General features: G+C 40.1%; 1 protein-coding gene across 1 annotated transcript in view; it reads left to right on the forward strand.

The window, feature by feature from the left end:
- Positions 1–21,317, forward strand: part of CTNND2 (catenin delta 2) — a 566,347-nt gene that overhangs the window by 483,175 nt on the left and 61,855 nt on the right. Inside the window, exon 15 of the mRNA XM_075495646.1 lies at positions 4,979–5,129. Within this exon, the coding sequence (XP_075351761.1) occupies positions 4,979–5,129 (151 nt within the window). The remainder of the gene's footprint in view (positions 1–4,978; positions 5,130–21,317) is intronic.

Below are 21,317 nucleotides of genomic sequence, written 5' to 3' on the forward strand. Positions count from 1 at the left end.
CAGTCAGGGAGCAGAAAGACCCTGGGAAGTGTTCGCTCTCTTCAGAAATTGCAAAAAGATAACCGAGATTTCAGAGCCCTGCACTCTGTCAGGTGGTGTGACTTCTCAGGGATCCCATTAGAGTTATTTGAGTAAAGTAGATCTGTAATTTTCTAAGTTAAATGTAAAAATGTAAAAATATTCTCTTTTTTTCCTGATGCATGTATTACATTGAGTCTGATCAGACAAAGAGGAATATTGATCTTTGATTACTCATTGACCTTTGATTATTCAACATGCAGTTCTCTTCCATGGTCTGTTGTTCCACTTCTGTTAGCAGACAGCCCCTTTCTAAGCCTTTCCTACCAAATTCTGAATCTCTCTAATCTTCCTGGTTATGTTGGTAATTTAGTTTGCTTTGTCATGCTTGCTGCCCTGATTTGGCTTTCATTTTGTAGTTTATGTCTCAGCAATTCCCTTTAATATTCGATATCTCAATAGTCTTTGAGTCACAGTGTTGACCTGTACCAATACAAAGCAAATTCTAGTCAAAACTGAAGTATGTGATGGTGAAATATTCTGGAGGTACTCTGATAACACTGATGTCAATGGCAGGAAAGTGAATCCATCCGAAATACCAAGTGTATACAATTGTTGGTATTCCTCGGGGGTTTTTTGTGAGTTTATTTTGGTGGGTTTTTTCTTTTTCATTTTGTGCGAGAAATTTCTTCATTTTTTAGTTTGATCTCCTGTGGTGGTGCTTCATAGGGGAATAAAGAAAACCATATGAAACACTAAAAGGAGTTAACTGCCTAAATGCTTTTCAATGTTTTTGAAAAAAAATTAGTAAGTTTTATCTAGATTAATTACTCTTTTGTTGAGTTTCAGCCTAATGTAATCTTAATCCCTAGAGGCATTCAGCTCTGGAAGGGGTCCTTTATAATAATAAGTGTGACAAACTAAAAAATAATTTTTTGGTTTACTGTATTTTTCTACTTAATTACTATGACAAAAATAAAAAGGGAACTACTAATGAAAGTGGACATAAAGATGCACTAGGTACCTTCAAAGTGATGTATAGTAGTTATGCCCGCTGAATTCAATTATCTGTAAAGAGTATTCATGCACAGATTGTGGCTCCTGTGCTTGTCTCTGATAATTTAGCTGCAATCTCATGCAACAATAATGATTTTGTTTTATTTTTTGGCTCCTTGTTCCCTCTAAAGTGTTTGCTTTTCCCATAGGAGCCCTTTCTCTTTACAAACTGAACAGTTATTTGATCGTTGACACTGCCACTGATTTGTGGAGTAACAGGATGATTAAGTGTATTGGCAGAGTGCCTCATTTACCTACTGATAGGCAACAAACCCTTCGTCTCTCTTCTTTTTTATGATTTTTCATCTCTTCTCTTTTATAATTCACTGAGCTCATATTAGCAATTGACCTGCAATGTGGAAATGCAGGCACGTTTCACGATGGCTTTAGGCAAACAAAAGGATCGTCAGTGTACGCACGAGCAAATCAATTTTTCCATTCTCTGCGAGAACAAAATAGCCGTTTTGAGGCATCTCAATTTGAGCGTTCCTGAAATCCGCACAGCGCAGCATAATTGCTTGCAGAGAGTTGTCCTAATTGGCAGCTTAAGGAAAGAGACAGAGACAGTTCTTACCACTTTCCACATGGAAAGTTCTTTGGAGACTGTTGAAACAATTAACAGACATTGCTGTCTTTCTGCCTAAGGTGCATGGCTTGAAAACGCAGATGAAATGATAGCAGATCACACACTGAGGAATCTGTGAACTTCTCCCAAAGCGGATGGTGTTGCCTGGCAAGAGAGAGCTGGGGGGAAGGAATGCACAGGGGAGAGGAGAGGTTTCGTACATACTTTTCTCTCTTTCTCCCATTGTTTTATGTATGTGTGTGCGTATGTGCATCTGTAAAACATTATATCTGGATTTTTCCCCTATGAAAGCTTTGGAGTCGTATTTTTTACTATTGTGATCAAATTAATTGGCTCGTTACAGATGCTGAAGATGTCAGATGTCATTTAGTCAGTAAGGAGTTTTATATTTTCTCTTTTTTTCATACTGAGCTATTTCAGTGTTTCTCATACAATGTCTTCTGCTTTCCCTAAGGTTAAAAAAATCCATATCTTAATTTGTTTCTTTTAGACTTTTATTTTGGAATGGGTGATGAAAATACTACAATCCAAGAAGTCTGTTCTAAACCTGGGTTTCATCAAAGTGCTTGTGTTTTCCCTTGGTAGCTGACAAAAAAAATTCAAAGGAAAACTGTTTACTGAGGTTTTAATATGGAGGGTTTTATAATATAGTGAATAATCTATAAGATCATTTTAGATTCTCTCTGGTATTGAATAGACACAAATAAGGGGTTTTTTTAAAACAAACACCCCCCGTGATTCCCCATGTAATCCATATTGGAGGCACTACATCTGTGATGTACTTTGGCGATGAACAACAGCATCTTTCAATATGCTGTCTGCTAGCTTGAACTCTCACCTCAACCAGACAGGCTCGCTACTCTCTCAAAGCAGTCTCACTGCTACCATGAACTCTCACTCCGGCAGTCACCTTGTAATCACAGCACACACAGCGGAGGCCTCCCCTGGGAGGGGTGTAGAAAATCCAGCAATAGGAGGTTTTAAGTGCAAAGAGCTATTGCTTCGGGTACTCCCAGCTGCAGGTGAGAGTATGTTTAACTGGCAGGTAAATACATGTTTATTAAAACAGGAAGCTTAGAAAGATTAATTTGGTGTTTGCATAACACCCTTTATATTTAGTATCGCATTACAATCAAATCAAGATATAGGAAAGAAATTATTTTTCAGCAGATACTTTCAGTTAAACTCACTGATCCTTAAGATGTGTTTTAGGTTTTTTTCTGATGATCATCCTATACGCTGGTTCTAGAGAATAGACTGGAGGAGAGAGCACAGAATAAGATCAATCAAGAATGCTGCCACTACTTCTTCTCTCACCTAAGAGCTATTTGATTTGCTGCAGAAAATGATGGCACATTTAAGTTTTAGACATACTACATTACTGTGCTCAGTGATGCTGAGAACCCCATGTCCCATTTACCTGACTTGAAAGCTTATCATAACCGTTACCACTTTTGTCTAGAGCAAAGTCCAGCTACCTAGCTTTTGTTATGTATGATTACTACAGAGAAGAAAAAATAAAACGATATTCCTTAAATGATCATTTCTTTTCCTTTTTCCCAATTTCCCCTGAATGACTTCACTTGGAATGAATTTGCACTCCAGATATCGCAACATTGCAGCCCTTGTCTGTCTCTGTATCTACGGTTGTTATCATAAAATATATTCTGGCTTTTACGTTTCAAGGCACCTGTCTATAGCATAAACAAATGCTAGCTTTTAAAGTGAGCACTTCAGCTGTGGTAAGTAGAGGCAGAGGTTAAGCATGGTCTGCTGACAGTGAGCGTGCTTACCATTTTCTAATGCTTTATTTCATGGAATTTGTTTTTACGCTTTCTGTTTATGGAGGAACGCTATTGCAATGTAACTTCTTTAAGGTGTGAGCTAACTGTTCTTTAAGGAAGGTTTGTCAAAAGGGAAGGGTCATCATGATCTGAAAATCCTAAGGCTTATCATCCTAGTTTCTGAAATATTTGAAATATTTCAAAGGCTAAGGGCTTCCAGAACTTTGTCTTCACCTTCCAGGTATGAGGGCAGGATAAGGATCCATGCCAAAGCACTGAAGTGAGGGAGAAGCTCTGCTTCAATAAATTCCTTTCAACTATCAGTACGAGGAGCATGAATGTGAACTTCATGAAAATTCCAGAGAAGAGCTCAGGATGTGGGAAGGGATATATGCCTAGTAGATGGCTTGGTTTGAAGCAGACTGTGCTGAGGAGACCTGCACATCCTGCAGGTGTCCAAACATCTCAAATTTGGCAATACCCATAGATTTTAAAACCACAAGGTCACAGTTTTGGTCTTGATTACATTTTTTCCAACTTCTGGAGCTAACAGTGGAGTGAAAAAGAAGGATAGTATAGTTAATCTTTCATCCCTTCAGATGCTGGGAACCCCGAGTTGTGCAGCATTGGATGGACCTCCTAGTCACGGTACACTGCACAGATCCCATGCATGGACAAGTTCACTGGAATGATAGTCTTTAGAGCTCTTAGAGGATTTTCTTAGAAGTAAACAACTCTATTCATCATTTCTACTGTCAAACAGAAAGGATGTTCACATGAGAACATGCTGCTTCATTCTGAGATAAAGACAAGGGCATGCCAGTGGTGTCATGACCAGCTGCCAAGTGGGAGATGCCTACAGGCTTCTCCGATACGCTCAGCCACTGGGTTTGTCCTGCAGCCACATGGTACATGCAGCACGGCACAGGACAGGCCTGCACCTCCCTTGGGTCAACTCTTATGTGAATCTCTAACTCCTCGATGTACAATAGTCTTCTGGTTAGGACCACTACGGGTGCCAAAACCAGACATATAGTTGTCCTTACTTTTCCTTCTGAACAAGTTGACAATCACAAGAGAAATTATAACAGCATTTTCATGTTTTTAGACTGAATGTTTTTATGGTAATAACAAAATACTCAGACCTCTTGAACATGTTTTGTAATATATCTTTTGTAATATAAATATTGTTGGTTTAGCAGTGAACAAGCTTCATTAGATGTTGCATAGAAAATGCTGATGCAAAGCAAGTGGTCTGCAGACTTGGGCTGTGAAAATTTAGCTAGGAGTGCTAAATTTTGTGCTAGGAGTAAAGTCAATTCATCATTTAATTTCTATGCCACCATGAAAAATCAGTGCAGATTTCCAAATCAAGTGGTTGCCTAGCATCATAAATGCAATTATTTCCTCTTCTGAGTTTACAGCAACATGCTTCTGTAACCCCTTACTCTGTATCTGTTATAACCTGAGATGCCTTGCTTTCTGTAGTGGATTTATCACTTTTTTCTTCATGCTCTCCCATGTGTCTTTACAGTGGTCAGTGTATATCCGCGCTGCTGTCCGCAAAGAAAAAGGATTGCCAATCCTGGTGGAACTGCTTCGAATAGACAATGACCGGGTGGTATGTGCAGTTGCTACAGCTTTACGAAACATGGCCTTAGATGTCAGAAATAAGGAGTTAATAGGTATGTTCTTTCCAAACAATTTATATGTTCTGTGGGTTTGTTGGGTTTTTTTCCAGTTTGCAGCAGAATGAGCACAATGAAAACAATTATTCTCACATTTCTAGCACAATTTCTTTAATTCTTTCTCTAATGTGTCATATTCACATTTTATGTGACAGCTTAGTGCTATATTGCAAGAAATTGTTAAATTAATTAAACATCATGCAATGTTTCATGATCTGTCATACTGTAATCTCCAGAAGAAAAGCAATGGCTTTGTTCTGCTTTAGCACTTCAGTCCTAGGCTGGCAGTAGCACTTGCATCTTCCAGATCGAGGATCTAAGCAGAGCACCCACTCCTGATCCTCACATTATCTATTGCAAGTAATTTTGGGGTCAAGAAGTGACAAATCTTAAAGATTTTAAGATGGTTCCAGGAATTTACTGGGCAGATTAGTAGCTCCAGCAAGAGAACTGGGAGATGCTTGATTCACAAACACATATGCTGTTAAGGAAGAGGACAATAATTTACATAAATCATTGTTGCCCCTGAATTCTGATGGTATGGTAAGCAGACATCTTGGGGTTTGGGTTTTTTTTTTAATCTTGTTTAGGTTTTTGGTGGGTTTTTTTAGTTGAAATTCATCCAAACACTGTGGATCATTGAACTTTTATTTTCAGGTTCTGTCTTTGAAAAATAATCATTTCCTTGGTTTTGAACTATTTGAACTAGTCATGACAAAATTATTTCTGCTTCTTCTGTACATTAAAAGCATTTTTTTTATTCATTTTTGTGAACTTGTTAATTTGTTATCATTACAGCATACTTCTCCTCCTCTGCTTTTAATTACAGAATTCCACAAATAGATGCTTTGATCATAGTGTTTTATTATTTGTATCCAGTGCTATCTCAGAATTAGTGCTTCATTACAGCAGTGCTCTGCAAGTTGTTAAAACAAGGCAATCACTCCCCTCATGTATTGTATGAACTAGAGAGACTTCACTGACAAAATGTTGTAAAGCAAATAGAGGTAGGGGTTGGTGAATAGTGTAAACCTGCTGTGATTGCCCAGGGATTGAACTCGAGACTGATGCTTTACTTGCAAGATGAGCCTGCTTGTTCAGCTTTTGCTCGTGTTATAGTTGATAAAATTGGCATGAAATTAGATTTGTTCGATATATTGTGTTCAGCTTTCAGGAAGCAGGATGCTGCCTATGTGTTGTTAGTGGGTTTTTTTTGTTTTCTAGGAAATTTAAAGTAGAAATTACTGCTGAAGCAAGTATATTAGGCTATCTAATCTGGATTAATAACAGAGCTTTTTTTTTTCTCTCATGATCCACCTCCACATTCAGTCTACACTATGTTATAATCTCTATTATTTAACATCTTATTCCTTTATTTGTGGGATTTCCTCTATTTGTGGGACTTCCTCTATAGGCTTCACAAACCACATTCATGCTGAGTTTTCTTCTATATTCTCTTATCCCTACTTACTGACATCACAAAAAACTCTTTACAGTTGAATTTCCTGAGTGTAAATATGGTTTGTAATGCCATGAATTAGACTATATATGGTTACTTTTTCCATGCTTGATTATTATTTTTTAATTGAAAGTTCTATTTCCTTCCCAAATACACAAATTTCATTTAGGAAAGTAAGGCTAAATATGTGAAAATGGAGCTGTCTTAATACGATGTGCCATTCCAAATATTTGGTAAATTATAGATAATAAGCTTGCACAACCTCTACATTTTAATATTTTATGGAATTCTTGGAGAACATGTGATATAAACAAAGATGAATTTAAAAAAGGTGGAAAAAGTCTGTTGAAAATAATTTACTAATAAATTTTTTTAATGTAGCCAAACTGTAATGGCTATGCAGTGATGCTCAGATTTAAGTTATTCATCGGGTGATTCTAGGGAATGGTACTTTATAACTGCAATACAAATTTGCTGCAGTTTAAAAAAAGTCCAAACATGCCAATATGACAGGGGAGTTATGACTATAATTCCTGAACCATTTCAGCTGTGATCTTTATATGCTCTTTCTTTGGCTTTCATCATTGAACTTCAAAGAAACAGTAATAACAGTCATTATAATTCTCTTGTTCCTGAATATTTTTTAGCTAATAGGCCATATCATAGAGCTGACTTTAAGAAATTCTAAACACCTGGAGTTGTCAAGGATTTCAACTCACATTGTAAGCAGTCCATATTTGTGAATGTTACAGTTCCATGTGTTCTAAGATGCCTTAGCTCTTGTTATGGAAAGGAGGACTCAAAAGGAGCTTCTTGAGGTTAGTTGCTCAAGCATCTTTCTGCCTAAACAGAATCAACATCCTATCCTGGTTATCTTTCCTCTTTGCAGTTTTTGTTTGTGCATCATATTCTTGCAGTGACAAACTCTACCTCACAAACTGGAATTTCCCCCTTAAGATAACCTTTTTTAAAGGTGAATTTTCCAACTGTATATATAGTAAAATTATGTAAGTAGAATTGAATTCGGTTTTTTTAATGCATCTATAAAGCCTTCTTTTCAGTGATGCTGTGGTGCCATTCCCAGCTGACAAATTTTTACTGAAATGTGCCAGTGAATGAAATATCTCTTTCTGCTGCTGCCAAGCAGCCCGTAAATCAGTGTTGAGGCATCTGGCAAATATATCAGAAAGCTTGCTAAAATCCAGACTCACCTGTACCGAACTACAAAACAAACAAAAACACCCTTTTTTTTTAAATGACCAGAAGTTTCTTTCTAGACTTCATTGAATTGACCAATCTGGTTTGTTTTTCGCACAGATCTATCAAGTGTGTTGTTATATTGCTAAAGGTTGGTGTCAGGCTTCTCTTATAATTTAGCTGAGCAATCCCCATAACAGCATTTTCTTAATTTATATTGAGTTCTTCTTCCTGGGTTTCATTTCAAGCATGTTCCGTGTCCTTAATAGGACCCTCTTTTTTCTTCTTCTCCATCGCTTTTGCATTGTGCCATGTGTCTCTAGGCCGAGACAGCGGGCATATTCATCTTTCTCCTTCTCAAAATTAAACTGCACTCAGACAAAGACATGGTAAACTTGGCCTACTTAGTACTGGCACTAGGTAATCCAGTACCCAGTTTTCCCTCCTTGGGCATACTGCCCAGGTGCGTTCCTGGTCACGGTCAGATTCCATGCATTTTCCACTTGCCTTTCAGGACCCTCGTCTGCATGAAATAGTACCCACTCTGTGTTGCTTCCCAAGAGTGCACCCGGTGGGAAGGTTTATCAGCCTTTTCTCTCTCCCAGCGGTGCCACAGCTGGCAGTGGAAGCACTGCTGATATTGCCCGTTTCATTCTTCTTTGGTTTCAACAGTCTAGGCTGCGCAGCAGCCCTGTGTCCCTCTGGTACCACATCTTCCCGCTTCTTTTCACGTGCTCCATAAGCATTTTGGAAGGCTTGTTTTCCTTCCTCAAAGCAGCTTCTGTCTCTCCTAAGCTTCTCCGCAGGGCCATTAGCTTCTTGCCCCAGCTCCACTAGACGCCTCTGAGTTGGCCAAAAATCACATTTTTTTGCTTTTGATCATTCACTTACATAGCAGAAAATCACTTTTGTCCCACAGGTCCTCCAAGAGCTTTGTTGATGACCTCTGTGCAGTTATGTCATCCCCATGTTCCTTCCTTCTTCCTTTATCTTTCCCTCTCTCTCTCAAAAAAAGGGGGAGGAGGGGAAAGTAGAATAACAAACCTACCCTTCCGTGTCCCTCAGCGCTATATAGATGCCTTAATTTGAGGATATGGCATTATTCTGCCTCCCCCAGGAATGTCGTTTTTAACTTGAGGATTACCTGCAGACCTGATGCTTCTGGCAGTGCCACGGCAGGATGCCATTCAGGCCAGCGCCTTGCGCCGGAGCTGTCCCACCGTCTTCTCTACCATGAGCGCACCTACAGACTTTTATTCCCTAAAGCCACACTTTGTTGGAATGATGTCAAAGAATTGCTAACTTAGAATAAGGTTTTTTTCTTTAAATAGAGGAAACTTGGATCAGCTGGGTGGGGCAGAAAGGCTAAAAATTAACCTGTCTCCTGTAAACAGCATTTTTGCAGGATGAATTCTTTCCTTGCAGTCTGCTCCAGCAACCTTCAGTGTCTTTCTGATTCAAACAGCTTCCACACAGTCCTCTGGGCTTCTAGGAAACTTTCTGTGGATCATCTGAGCCTGCACTGTAGACCTGTGTCCTACTTTAGACAAACTGTCTTTTCCTCCCTAGAGTCTCCCAGCCAGCACTGGTGCAGCAGCCTCCCTTCTTGCTAGTCCCTCTCCCCACTCTGTATGTGAGAAGGCTTCCTGAACTGAGATTCCCCATTCGATCTTGGGGAACGAGCCAGCTTCATCTTTCTTTTATCTGAAACACAGCCAGCAGTCTTCCTCTCTGCCTGCCATCCACGACCTCTTTAACAAAAGAGAATATGAAATGTACAGTTAATTGAAAACTATGTGACTTTTTATTCTTCTTACACAAGCAGGTCCAGACTGTCCCTGTCAGTGAAATTTTTAAAGGATGAATCTCTGTCCCCAAAATTTGCATTTGCATTGTTCTTGTATATGCACGGCATTCACCTTTGATTTTAAATGACAACAATTGTGGCATTTTAAAGTGCAGTAGGTGGTCTTTCAGAAGAGTTAAGCTCATTTTTCAAGCTGCCCCAGATGAGAAATTTGTCACTATTCATGTACAGCAGAATATGTACAATATAGGATTTGCCCTCTTGTTGTACAATTTGGAACTTGTATGAGTATTGCATTTCATACTGTATAGTGATAAGTCCACAGGGGACGGGCTTTGGAGTGAATGCAGAGCTGAAGGTAAAATTTATAAAATTTTAATGCACGGTTTTGTGCTTCAGGTCTTTCTATCAGTTTTCTCTTATCCTGACAGTGGTTTCTAATGCTATTCTGGGTCAATGTTGATTGAGAGAAGTATCGTACTAGTAATTAAAGAGCACCATTCTTTCTCTTGGCCTCTTGGCCTGTATCTTTGTGGTTAAATAAAAGATGTTTTTAGAGACTGGAAGTATTTTGACCACTCACCCTTGAAAAAAATGAGGACAATTCCACCTAAAGGTTTCTGTTGACTTCTTGTCCTGTGTAGAAGATATCATAGAATCATAGAATGGTTTGGGTTGGAAGGGACCTTAAAGATCATCTAGTTCCAACCCCGCTGCCATGGGCAGGGACACCTTCCACTAGACCAGGTTGCTCAAAGCCCCATCCAGCCTGGCCTTGAACACTTCCAGGGATGGGGCATGCACAACTTCTCTGGGCAACCTGTTCCCACACCTCACCACCCTCATAGTGAAGAATTTCTTCCTTATGTCTAATCTAAATCTACTCTCTTTCAGTTTAAAGCCATTTCCCCTTGTCCTATCGCTACCTGCCCTTGTAAAAAGTCCCTCTCCAGCTTTCTTGTAGGCCCCCTTCAGGTACTGGAAGGCTGCTATAAGGTCTCCCCAGAGCCTTCTCTTCTTCAGCCTAAATGACCCCAACTCCCTCAGCCTGTCTTCATAGGAGAGGTGCTCCATCCCTCTGATCATTTTTGTGGCCCTCCTCTGGACTCACTCCAACAGGTCCATGTCCTTCTTATGTTGGGGGCCCCAGAGCTGAACGCAGTACTCCAGGTGGGGTCTCACGAGAGCGGAATAGAGGGGGAGAATCACCTCCCTTGACCTGCTGGTCATGCTTCTTTTGATGCAGCCCAGGATACGGTTGGCTGTCTGGGCTGCAAGTGCACATTGCTGGGTCATGTTGAGTTTCTCATCAACCAACACCCCCAAGTCCTTCTCCTCAGGGCTGCTCTCAATCCATTCTCTGCTCAGCATGTATTTGTGCTTGGGATTGTCCTGACCCACGTGCAGGACCTTGCACTTGGCCTTGTTGAACTTCATAAGGTTCGCAGGGGACCACCTCTCAAGCCTGTCAAGGTCCCTCTGGATGGCATCCCTTCCCTCCAGCGTGTCGACCACACCACACAGCTTGGTGTCATTGGCAAACTTGCTGAGGGTGCACTCAATCCCACTGTCCATGTTGCCGACAAAGATGTTAAAGAGCGCCAGTCCCAATACCGATCCCTGAGGAACACCACTCGTCACTGGTCTCCACGTGGACATCAAGTTGTTGACCGCAACTCTTTGAGTGTGACCATCCAGCCAATTCCTTATCCACTGAGTGGTCCATCCATCAAATTCATATCTCTCCAATTTAGAGACAAGGATGTCATGCTGGACGGTGTCACATGATTTGCACAAGTCCAGGTACATGATGTCAGTTGCTCTTCCCTTATCCACCAGTGCTGTAACCCTGTCGTAGAAGGCCACCAACTTTGTCAGGTATGATTTGCCCTTAGTGAAGCCATGTTGGCTGTCACCAATCTGAGACATTCAGAGACATTCTAGAGAATGCGTCAGGTGGGCAAATGGGTGCCTCTGTACCTCTCAGAAGAGAGGTGCCTACTACTGTCACCCGTCGCCTTTTCTTCGTTGCGCTGGTTGTTATACGCAGAGCAGATCGGGCTGCCTTACTCAGCTCCAGTGTCTCTCCTGGTGTGATGGGTCTTTCCTCTTCAGCCTGCAGAGCAGTGAAGCAGTTCTGCAAGGGCACCTCAGGCTTTGGGGGAAGTCTCTTCCTCCTGCTGCTCCTTGCTGTTGCAACCATCCATTCTTCTGCATTATTGGCCCCCCTCCCTTCTGTGTGTGCCGGTGGGGGAGTTTTTGGCTGTTTGGCCATGGGCTGTGGGTCCACCGCAGACTGCGCTTGGAACCAGCTATCTAACTCCTCCTCGGCCTCCCTGATGTTACGCAGCCTTCTCACTGCCTCCTGCAGCTCAGCCACCTGCTGCAGGAGGTCCTCCGCCTGGGCACACCTTTTTCAGGCAGGTCTGCCGCCTGTCCCTGCCCCAGGAGAAGGGTCTAGGCGCTTCCTGCAGTGCGAGATCTGCACTGCAGCCCCTCCCTTCCGCAGCTCCGTCTGGGTGGAGGCATCGGCCACCGCTGGGGTAGATGGTGCAGACCCCCGAGCCGGAGCTGCAGCCTTTGCTGCCAGATGAGTGACCACCCTTCTGCCTTGAGGTCAGGTAGGATGAGTGCCCTTGACCTGTGCCGACGGTCACAGAAGGGTGCCTGGTTGCTGGGTTATGTGTACTTCAGGTCTCCCGCTGGGCCAGTGGAATGCCCCTCCCTCGAAGAGGCGCCCTCCCGCACAAACTGCCGCGCCACGCCCTGCTTGCCCGCCCTGTCGCTCGCACTCCCTGGGGCTGCCTTTTGTGGGGGTGGGGGTGGCCGCCATTACTCCTGGCCCTGCCCAGGCCTTGTCAGCCGCTCTCATGAGAGCTGCCAGCTCCTGGCAGGTCTCTGCGCTCCCCTGGGGTTTCCCCGGCACAGGCAACCCCCCTGTACGCCGCGATCACCCGCTGTGCTGCAGAACACGCCTGCGCTGGAGCTGATCGCCTCTGCAATACGCCTTAGCTATCTCTTCCCTTAAAATGTGTAGAGAACCCATGTGTCTGTTCAAGGCTCTAGATTCTAGGGAGTTTGATGGGATAAATTGGAGTGTTGCCATACTTCAGACGTCCTTCTTGAGGCTATTGCTGTAAAAGCATGATTCAGGTAAGTGAAGTTAGTGGTACAATTTCTGCCGCCTTCACAAGGTCGTGAATCAAGTCCTGAAACGGAGCCTGTAGCAGAGGTCATTTTTAAATAATTGTTCCTGAGTGGGGGGCTACAGGGTGTCAGTACTGAATTATTCTCGATTCACTACTCATCTGTTGGTAATGCAATTATAAGATACACACAAAATTCAAGGATAGCATATCAATTAAATTGTAACTTAATGTGTGTTGGAACCTGGTTAATCTTGCTAGGTGTCTAAAAGTTCGTTGTCCGATATAAGATACCTGTATTAGACTCCCTTACAGTTGACTGAGAGAGAGAGACTCCCAGAAAGTGATTCATTTTATCTAACATGCGATAAAATGGATCTCACCCTGTATTACTGTCTCACCATTGTTGAGTGATGAAAAAAATTCTAGGGAATGTGTAATTGCCACCGAGTGTATGCCTTGCCATCTCATGAGCAACGTGGATCTGTTTGGGTGCCTGAAATAACTGGAGTTTGTTTCAAAGTTTTATTGCTAAACTTGAGAAAGTTTGATTGAAATATATATCAGGAGTTCACAACTCTAATGAATTGCTAGACTCGCAGAATAATTCAGGTTGGAAGGAACCTTAGGAGGTCATCTTGCCCAGCCTTGCGCTCAAAGCAGGGTCAGGTACATTATTTCAAAGTGTGATATTGATTCACATTTTTCAGCTGTTGGGCTGAAAACACGTCAGAAACAAGTATTTGCATTCTCACAGCAGAACGTGCCTCTTCTGAAGTATAAATAACTACATGGGGTTCTCCTATCTTAGAACATTACCACATTTTAAGACTGTAACTTTGTTTCAGTATTAGTAATAAATCCAAATGAAAGCAGTGTTCCCTTTTGCAGTTACAAGAACAGCAGCTATAAGAAATTCTAAGTCCTGGTAATGTACATTGATAAAGAATATGGGGATGGGTTGGGAGATGATTAAACCAAATATGCAGCTTTCATCCCACTTAGAGTATCTATATGCAGTTTTCTCTCCTTTTTAAATGTGAGTGCTTCTGAATTGCTCACACATACATCTGCAAGGATCTGAAAGAGAGACGCTGAATTTTTTTATTGACTTTTTAATTGACTTACAAAGTATCTTAGTCACTGAAATGTTAAATTGACATAAATTCACAGTGCACAAGATGCCAGAAAGCATTAATCAGGAATCGTAGACATTTGTTCAGAAGAAGGTGAAGACAGAATATATGCTGCAATTTGTTTAATTTGTGTCAGTTTTTATTGCACTTCATTTGTTGCGTTTAATAGTTGAGCTGTGCAAAACCTATATTACAATAAACAGATACCGGAATAAGAAGAGGCTGTCATCAAGAACTTGATTTAGGAAATGGAAGATACGGTCATGCATTAATAGCTGGTGCTCCTTACTCTGTATCAATGAAGAAAAAAGATGTTAGGTGGTAAATGCATAATTAAGCTTCGATGTTTTATAACACCTATATGGCAAAGTCCAGACTACCTGGTTTCTAGTGTTGTATACATAAGTTAGCTGAGAATTTAAACTGATAAAGTTTAAATGTTAAATATTTTTCCATTACAGTGTAAAAGCCTTGTGTCAAGGAGATTTTGACTTTTCATGTGCCTTCAGCCACTTGTGCACTGCCTTTTGCTCCAGTTTATCTCAAATATATTTCTGACAAGCAGACCTGGTAGTTACAGAGGTTAGGAAAGGTTTCCTTCCTCAGTCATTTCTTATTAAAGAACATTCTCAAGTGAAGGGATTTAGGGGGAAAAACAGGGTTGGTAAAACTGAATTCTCATTTTTAGTATCAAAGTCAAGATCAAGCATTTTCAAGACTAGATTAAGTCTTTTAGATCTAAACTTCCCTATTGCCTGTCTGTCTGGATTTGGAGGGATTTTTCTCTACCGAACACCTAAAAGAACTGGTGTTTCAGCTAGTTGGGTAGGCTTCCACTGTGGACAGTAGAGAGAAAGTGGCACCTCTAAGTGTTCATCCCACTTACCTCTATCACCTAAAGTCTTGAATCTTATGGTGGAATGGGTCCTGTGTGAGAACCTAGAGAAGTAGCCAGAGACTCGATGGCTAACTTTTGGGTGACTGAAGATAAGCAAGCAGTACCTCATCAGAAGTTGTCTGATAATGCAGATTAAGTACTGTCCTGCTCCCGTTTAACTAGCTTGGTAGACTTTACAAAGGCAATTAGTGAAAAAGCACTACAGTTTTTCATTGTCACTCAAAACCACAGAAATAACTGTATACAAGGCTCAGGTCTAGGATAACAAAGAATACCACTTTCACAGATCTGCTTTTCATTGTAATGCCAAGTCAAAGAATCACATAACATTTCACCTCCATAAAATTAGATCAAGATGCCTCACAATACTAACCACAACCCAGCCCCAGGTCAGCTATTCCTTGTACTAGAACAACCTGTGGGGAAATGCCTGGAAAATGCCTGTGTTTCTATTTCAAATGCTAGAGTCTCAAGAGAATCATCTTCAGTATTGCACCATGACAGCTTATCTAGATGATAGCAGTAATTTTAAATGATGCCATATAATGTTTTAAGGTTTATAAAACTTAAAGCCTTTATTATAGGTTTTATAAGTTTGTATTCACATTCAGTATTACTTAAGATTAAATTCTGGGTGCAAGTCATAAAAGTTGCAGTATCTTGTGGAGGTGGCCCAGGAAAGCCTAGATTCAGTATGACTGCCAAAAACAACACCACCAAAAAACAACAGGCAGCCAACGGACGTGCCTTTTCACTTCACTGATGTGCATTTCACGCATAAGAAAGTGCCGCAACCTGCACCTTACATTTTGTTTGAGATAAACAATTTCTGTTTGGTTCTGTTCTTCTGCACAAGGTAGAAAGCAATTAAACTGTAACTGTATCCACTTTTCTCACTCAGATGATTGACATTTCAAACAATTCAATATTAATTTTCATCTGTGTTTCTCAATATGTTCCTGCTGAGAAGTGCTACTTATCTTTTGAAAATTCGGAGTTCTGATCTAAAAAGTGCATATAATTCAGTCACATATTCCATAAAACATACAAAGGTAGAAATGCAAATGTCACAAACTGCCAAAGTAATTTTTAAAAGTACTTTTAAATCCATGAGGAATTATCCTAAATCTGTAAAGCAGTTTTGAAAATCCAAGTTTTGTGACAGCCTTACATTAACAGAGAAGTGTATCAAAACAGATGTTTCCAGCCTGTTCTGTATCAGCTTCAATTCATGGAACAGTGAGGTAGTTTTATTCTCTGTAAGATGAAAATATCATCTTTTCACCTGAAATCCTTATCAACTTAAGTGATTTTCAAATGATACAAATTATACATATGGCATTTTCTACTAAAAGCACTTTTCTTTGAAGAAACTAGAACTTCTATCCTATTCATGACACATGTCAGTGAAACCAAGTAGAACATGACAGGTGAATTAACATTTGGTAGAGGAAAGTAACATCCTTTTCTTCTCGCATGTGAAGACCCTGGGAATGGGGCTGGGACACTGTAGTTGCAAAGGATGTTGGAAGCGGAGCTGAGACATGAAAAATTTAAAAAAAAAAAAAAAAGGATGAATGTGTGTCTGTTAAATTTAAGCTAGATTGCTTCCAGTCATATTAACAGTAATTTTCTCTGTGCATCTACATCCTTGCACTCTCTAAATTAGTGCAGTTGTTCTTGCAAAATCTTATACAATCATAGTTCCCGAGTTAGATGTTGACAGGTGAAGTGGCTGTATACAATGTCCCTCTTCCCACATGTGGCTTTTGAGAGATACCCAGACTTCTATTTCAGTGTCCCCAAACTTGTCTTCTGCATGTTTCAGAGTGGTGGTTGCTTAAAAGGAATGTTAAAGACAAAACCCAAACACCCTTCACAAAGGTGACACTGGTAGAAAACTCAGATTGCAGGGACCTAAAAGATTTCTGTGCCCCTGCACAGGAGGACTATGTTGACATGATGTAGGCTAACACAGAAGTAAAATACCTATGGATATCCAACACAGATGTTTGTTATCATCCATTAGATAAATAATTTGCACCGTAAAATGTCTCATTTTCCTAGGATAAAAATATAACAAAGGTAAAAGGTATCAGAGAGTTGGCGTTCAAAGAATGCAAGATTAGGAAACAGTACGGATGTCTGGATTCTTACAACAGGCATTCTAACTCAATCTCAATGCAGTTAAATTGAATTTAGTTTTTCTTTCCATTCCTGACCATTAGGTGCTTACACAACATTGCTGGTTGGTAGCAGTTGCCACAGTATACACAGAAGGGGATTGCATTTCTCTGTTGAGTTATATGCGTTCTGTGCCAAAATACAGGTGATCCTAGTGTTAGTTTAGTCTTTTACAGTTATAGAAAGGGAACTCAGTCTCACACTTGTTGGTTTCTGCATGGCATCTTCAGATGCCGTTGTTTTTGTACAGAATAATTGTTGTTCATGAAGTACTTTGATGTAGGATTTGCTTGCTTGTAAGAACTAAGTCATACATTAGTTGTTTCCATTGTTTATTACGGGTTCTAGTGTTAAAGGCTCTTGTTTCAGATAACACTATTAAAACTTCAGATATCCTTTTGATTACAGAAAACAGAATAATGATCTTTTGCTGCAGCCTTTACAAATGAATTCTTGTGTTTCCTCATGAATTATTGTACCTTTAGGTGCATGTAGTATCTCTAAAAAGTGACTGTCCGGGACTGGCTGGAAGCACTGTCACTATGTGTTAGCTTTCTGCTCATTTCTGGGGTTAGTGGATACTAGTAGAATAGGTCTCAGACTAAATCAGCTTGCACTCCTACTTAACAAGGAATTTTTTAAAAAATCCAAATCTGCTGTTTCATGCTTATAACTGCTAGGATTGAATAGCAGCAGTTTTGTAATATGCAGTTACAAAATACTAAAAGGGTAACAAATTTTCATCATCTGAGATAAGTGAGGAAATAATCAATTTGCTGAGGGACCTTATTATCATAATTCCATGAGGTAAGACTGTGATTCTGGTACTTAATATCTCGATGGGCTCAATTAAATAAAAATAAATAAATTTAGTTTTCCTCCCAAGGAAAGCCTAGAGAACCCTTAGGATCAGCTTCAAAGCCCCATTGATCTCTCCATGGCATCTCTATGAAATTATTTGAAATCTGGTATTACTGATACAATCTTTAGTATTATTATGTTTTTCATTTTCCTTTTGCTTCCTCTTGTGGCTGTGTTATGCAAGAGATTGTGCGAACATGAAAAAGATACAATGACTACCCCCTAGAGTTAGCAATTTTATAATACTTTATAATGATAGATCAGACTTCAGGAACTGATCGAAGAAAGCATTTATATACTGCTTAAACCCATGCTTTTTGTGTAGAAATGTAATATGTGTAGTGCAAATTGAAAGATCAAGTTAACAAAAGGATACAGCACTTTGTTAAAACTTATAATTTAAAGCATTTCTTTTTTAAAAAGAAACTAGATAATTGAGTATATATATAATTGAGATAGGATCCTTCCTATACTCTAGAATGAAGATTTTGAACAAACTTAATCGCAGAACCGCCTCCATAGAGATCGTTTTGAGAATTTTCAGTAGATTGAGGAACCCTGCCCTAGAGAAAGAAATGGAAATAAAATCTACCTCGTTGCTGGTGCTGTATAAACCCCGATGAATGTGCAGGGAAGGAATCACCAACAAAATTCAAAAGTTACTTGTCTTTGTGGGCAGTCTTAACTGTTAAGTAATTGCTAACAGTCCGGGATACATATACTGTGAAATTCATGTGGGTACTAGATGATCTTGTGCCAGTTTACCTCCTTTTAGTCCATGTATGTATTTCTGTATGTAGGTTTTAATCCGACCTTTTACCTGCACCAGAGGAAGGGAAGGTGTATTGGGGAGTACACAGGCATATAGAAAGGTACTCCATTCATTTAAAAAACACATATTATGGCACACAATTGCAACAACCAGAATAAAATCTTGTAGCTGTCAGCTTAATCTTATTCTCATGGAAGCTAAAGGGAATTTTTCCATCAAATTCCTGAGAAGCAGGATTCAACTAAGAGTAACAAAGCAGCATTATTAAGGTAGAGCAAGTAGGCTGCATAGGTGCTAATCACAGCAATGTCAATGGTGAGGTCTACTTTAAATCAATTAGTTAAGTATGAGAGCAGGGAAAGTGAAAGTACAACTGGTTTTTACTATGTTAATAACATCTGGGTAAAATTTTTAGGTGCTTGATGGTGAATTAAGAACTGAATATCTATTTTCAGTCATGACATAATCTCTAAGCAGACTGTTTTAAAGGGACTAATAATTTATTCTGAAAAATGGAGTCAGATGCCAGTTAATTCACTTCGGTCCTTTGAAAATGTTGCACTTTCCCCACTAAGTGTATTTAATAGAAATAAATTAATGTTAAACATATTATATAGAACAGTTCCTTTTATTAATAGTAGAATTTCTATTTTCACTCTAAAATTGTAGGTTCTCAGTTGATTGAGTTAGCACGTTTAGAAAATTACCATTCCCTCACCTAAGAAATGGTAACTCAGCCTGAGGCAGTCAGTGGCAGACTCTCATGAACACATCACATGTACATTCAAACCACTTGTGTGAGTCAGCACTGCGGACTTATCGATCAAAATGAGCTGGGTGAGGAAAAAATTACTCTTTCCTTTTACAGACAAACTTTTGTTAAACAGAATAAACTCAAACAAGTCATGTGAGCAGCCGACCTGAGGGGTGGAAAGCTCTGACTTGGCCCAGTAGTGCTTGTGAGGCTCAAAATGCGGTTGTTATCTGATACATTTTCACACTTGCATACTGGATGTCTGCCTGCATACTGAAAGTTGTTTTATTTTGTTAGAATCCAGCCACCGTGAGTCCTACCGTAGTATATTGCACCATTGTAAACTGTTATGTTACTACAAACCCTCCCTCCCCCTACCTCCCCCCTTAAAAAAAACCCAATAGTTTTGGTAATTCCTTCATGTCTTTCCTAGAAAATTAGAATAACAAAACAGATAAGCTGCATTCCTCAGCCAGACAAAAGCAGGCTTCTTTGGAATGTGATGACATCAGATAGGCTAGCAAGCCAGCGTATATAATTTCCCTGTATAGGTATTAAATCTTCAGCAGTTAAAGGTGTTATCCTCTGTTATACAATACTGTACTGCAACATCTACATCAAGCCCCAAAGAAAAGGACATATCTCCTTCTCTCTTGTGAGCCACTAACAATCCGAGATACCAAGTACATCACGAGCAAAGCCTTTGAGATGGGGGTTCTGAGGATGGATTTTTGTGCATTATCCACTATAGTTAAATCCATTCTTCTGCCTTGGGATTGAATATGTATATGCCTTATACTGAAGAGCTCAGCCTCTTCCTAGGGAGACTGTAATTCATCTCATTCACTTGTAGCCCTATTTAAGCATCTTTCATTCACTAGGACTTTTCTGATAAGCTATCCTCAGCTTACAGAAACTTCAAAGCTGAGGCAAAGTTATTAAAAAGAGAAAAAAGAACTGCACCTTTAGTTCAAGCTTCAAACAAGACAAAAATTGATTAAGAGTCAGAGATCAGCTTGGTTGTAACCATTTCCACATTCTTATGGAAATCAAATGTTGTCCCTTTCGTTACCCTTTTTATTCTAAAATCTACTTAAAACTTAAGAGATCGGTAACTGTTAACCTGGCGGTATTAATAAGATGCTGCAATTAGAAGCCCTGTAGCTAGAGATTTGTTGTAGAGTTGCCACTGAAGTAAGCAAAGTAAGAGAATTAAATGGTTTAGAAAGCAAACACAACAAAAATCACATCTAGAAGTTGAAAGAGTTAATTTGCTCTCTTTTGTATGTTCAGTCATTCTTGAGGAGGAAAACCATTAAGTCTTAGATGGCTTCTTGAGCTGGTCATTGGCCTGTCTTGCCTTGGTTTCCTTAACTGTGAATGAATAATCACATGTGTCTTTGTCATTGTCAGGGACCATTAATGTGCAGAAAATGCCTAGACATCATCAGCTAAAAGGAATTATAAAAAGCGCATCATTATTACAAAATTGATGGAAGTACTTTCAGAAGCAGTGGTACTAATTTGAAGGTTAGGATGACATGAGCTTTCTTTATTACCAGTCCTGCGGCACAGCCTAGATTAGATTGCAGACACAGCCCAGGAGAAAGTATCCAAGGTGAGCTGTTCACACACTAATCTTGCTGGAAAGAGCAGTGCTTTTGAGTATTGGCCCTTCAGTGTCTGCATAACTCTTGCAGGATAGGTGAGTCAGAGCAGGCACTTACACCGTCTGGCAATGGCAGCAGGTGACCCAGAAGCCAGGATTGCCAAGTCACCTGAAGACTGTGAACAAAGAGAGAGAATATTCCCTGGATTATGAAGAGGAGTGGAACGAGATAAGATGTCTCTGCTTTCTGCTTCTCCTGATCCTGAAAGAAAGGGAGCAGACGACAGGGAGAGTAAGAAAAGAAGGGTGGTGGTCAAATGAACTCGGGGAATTGTGTGGTTTGAAAATGTGAGGAAAACAGA

This window comes from Mycteria americana, chromosome 2, assembly GCF_035582795.1.
Source record: "Mycteria americana isolate JAX WOST 10 ecotype Jacksonville Zoo and Gardens chromosome 2, USCA_MyAme_1.0, whole genome shotgun sequence".
Taxonomy (NCBI): Eukaryota; Metazoa; Chordata; class Aves; order Ciconiiformes; family Ciconiidae; genus Mycteria; species Mycteria americana.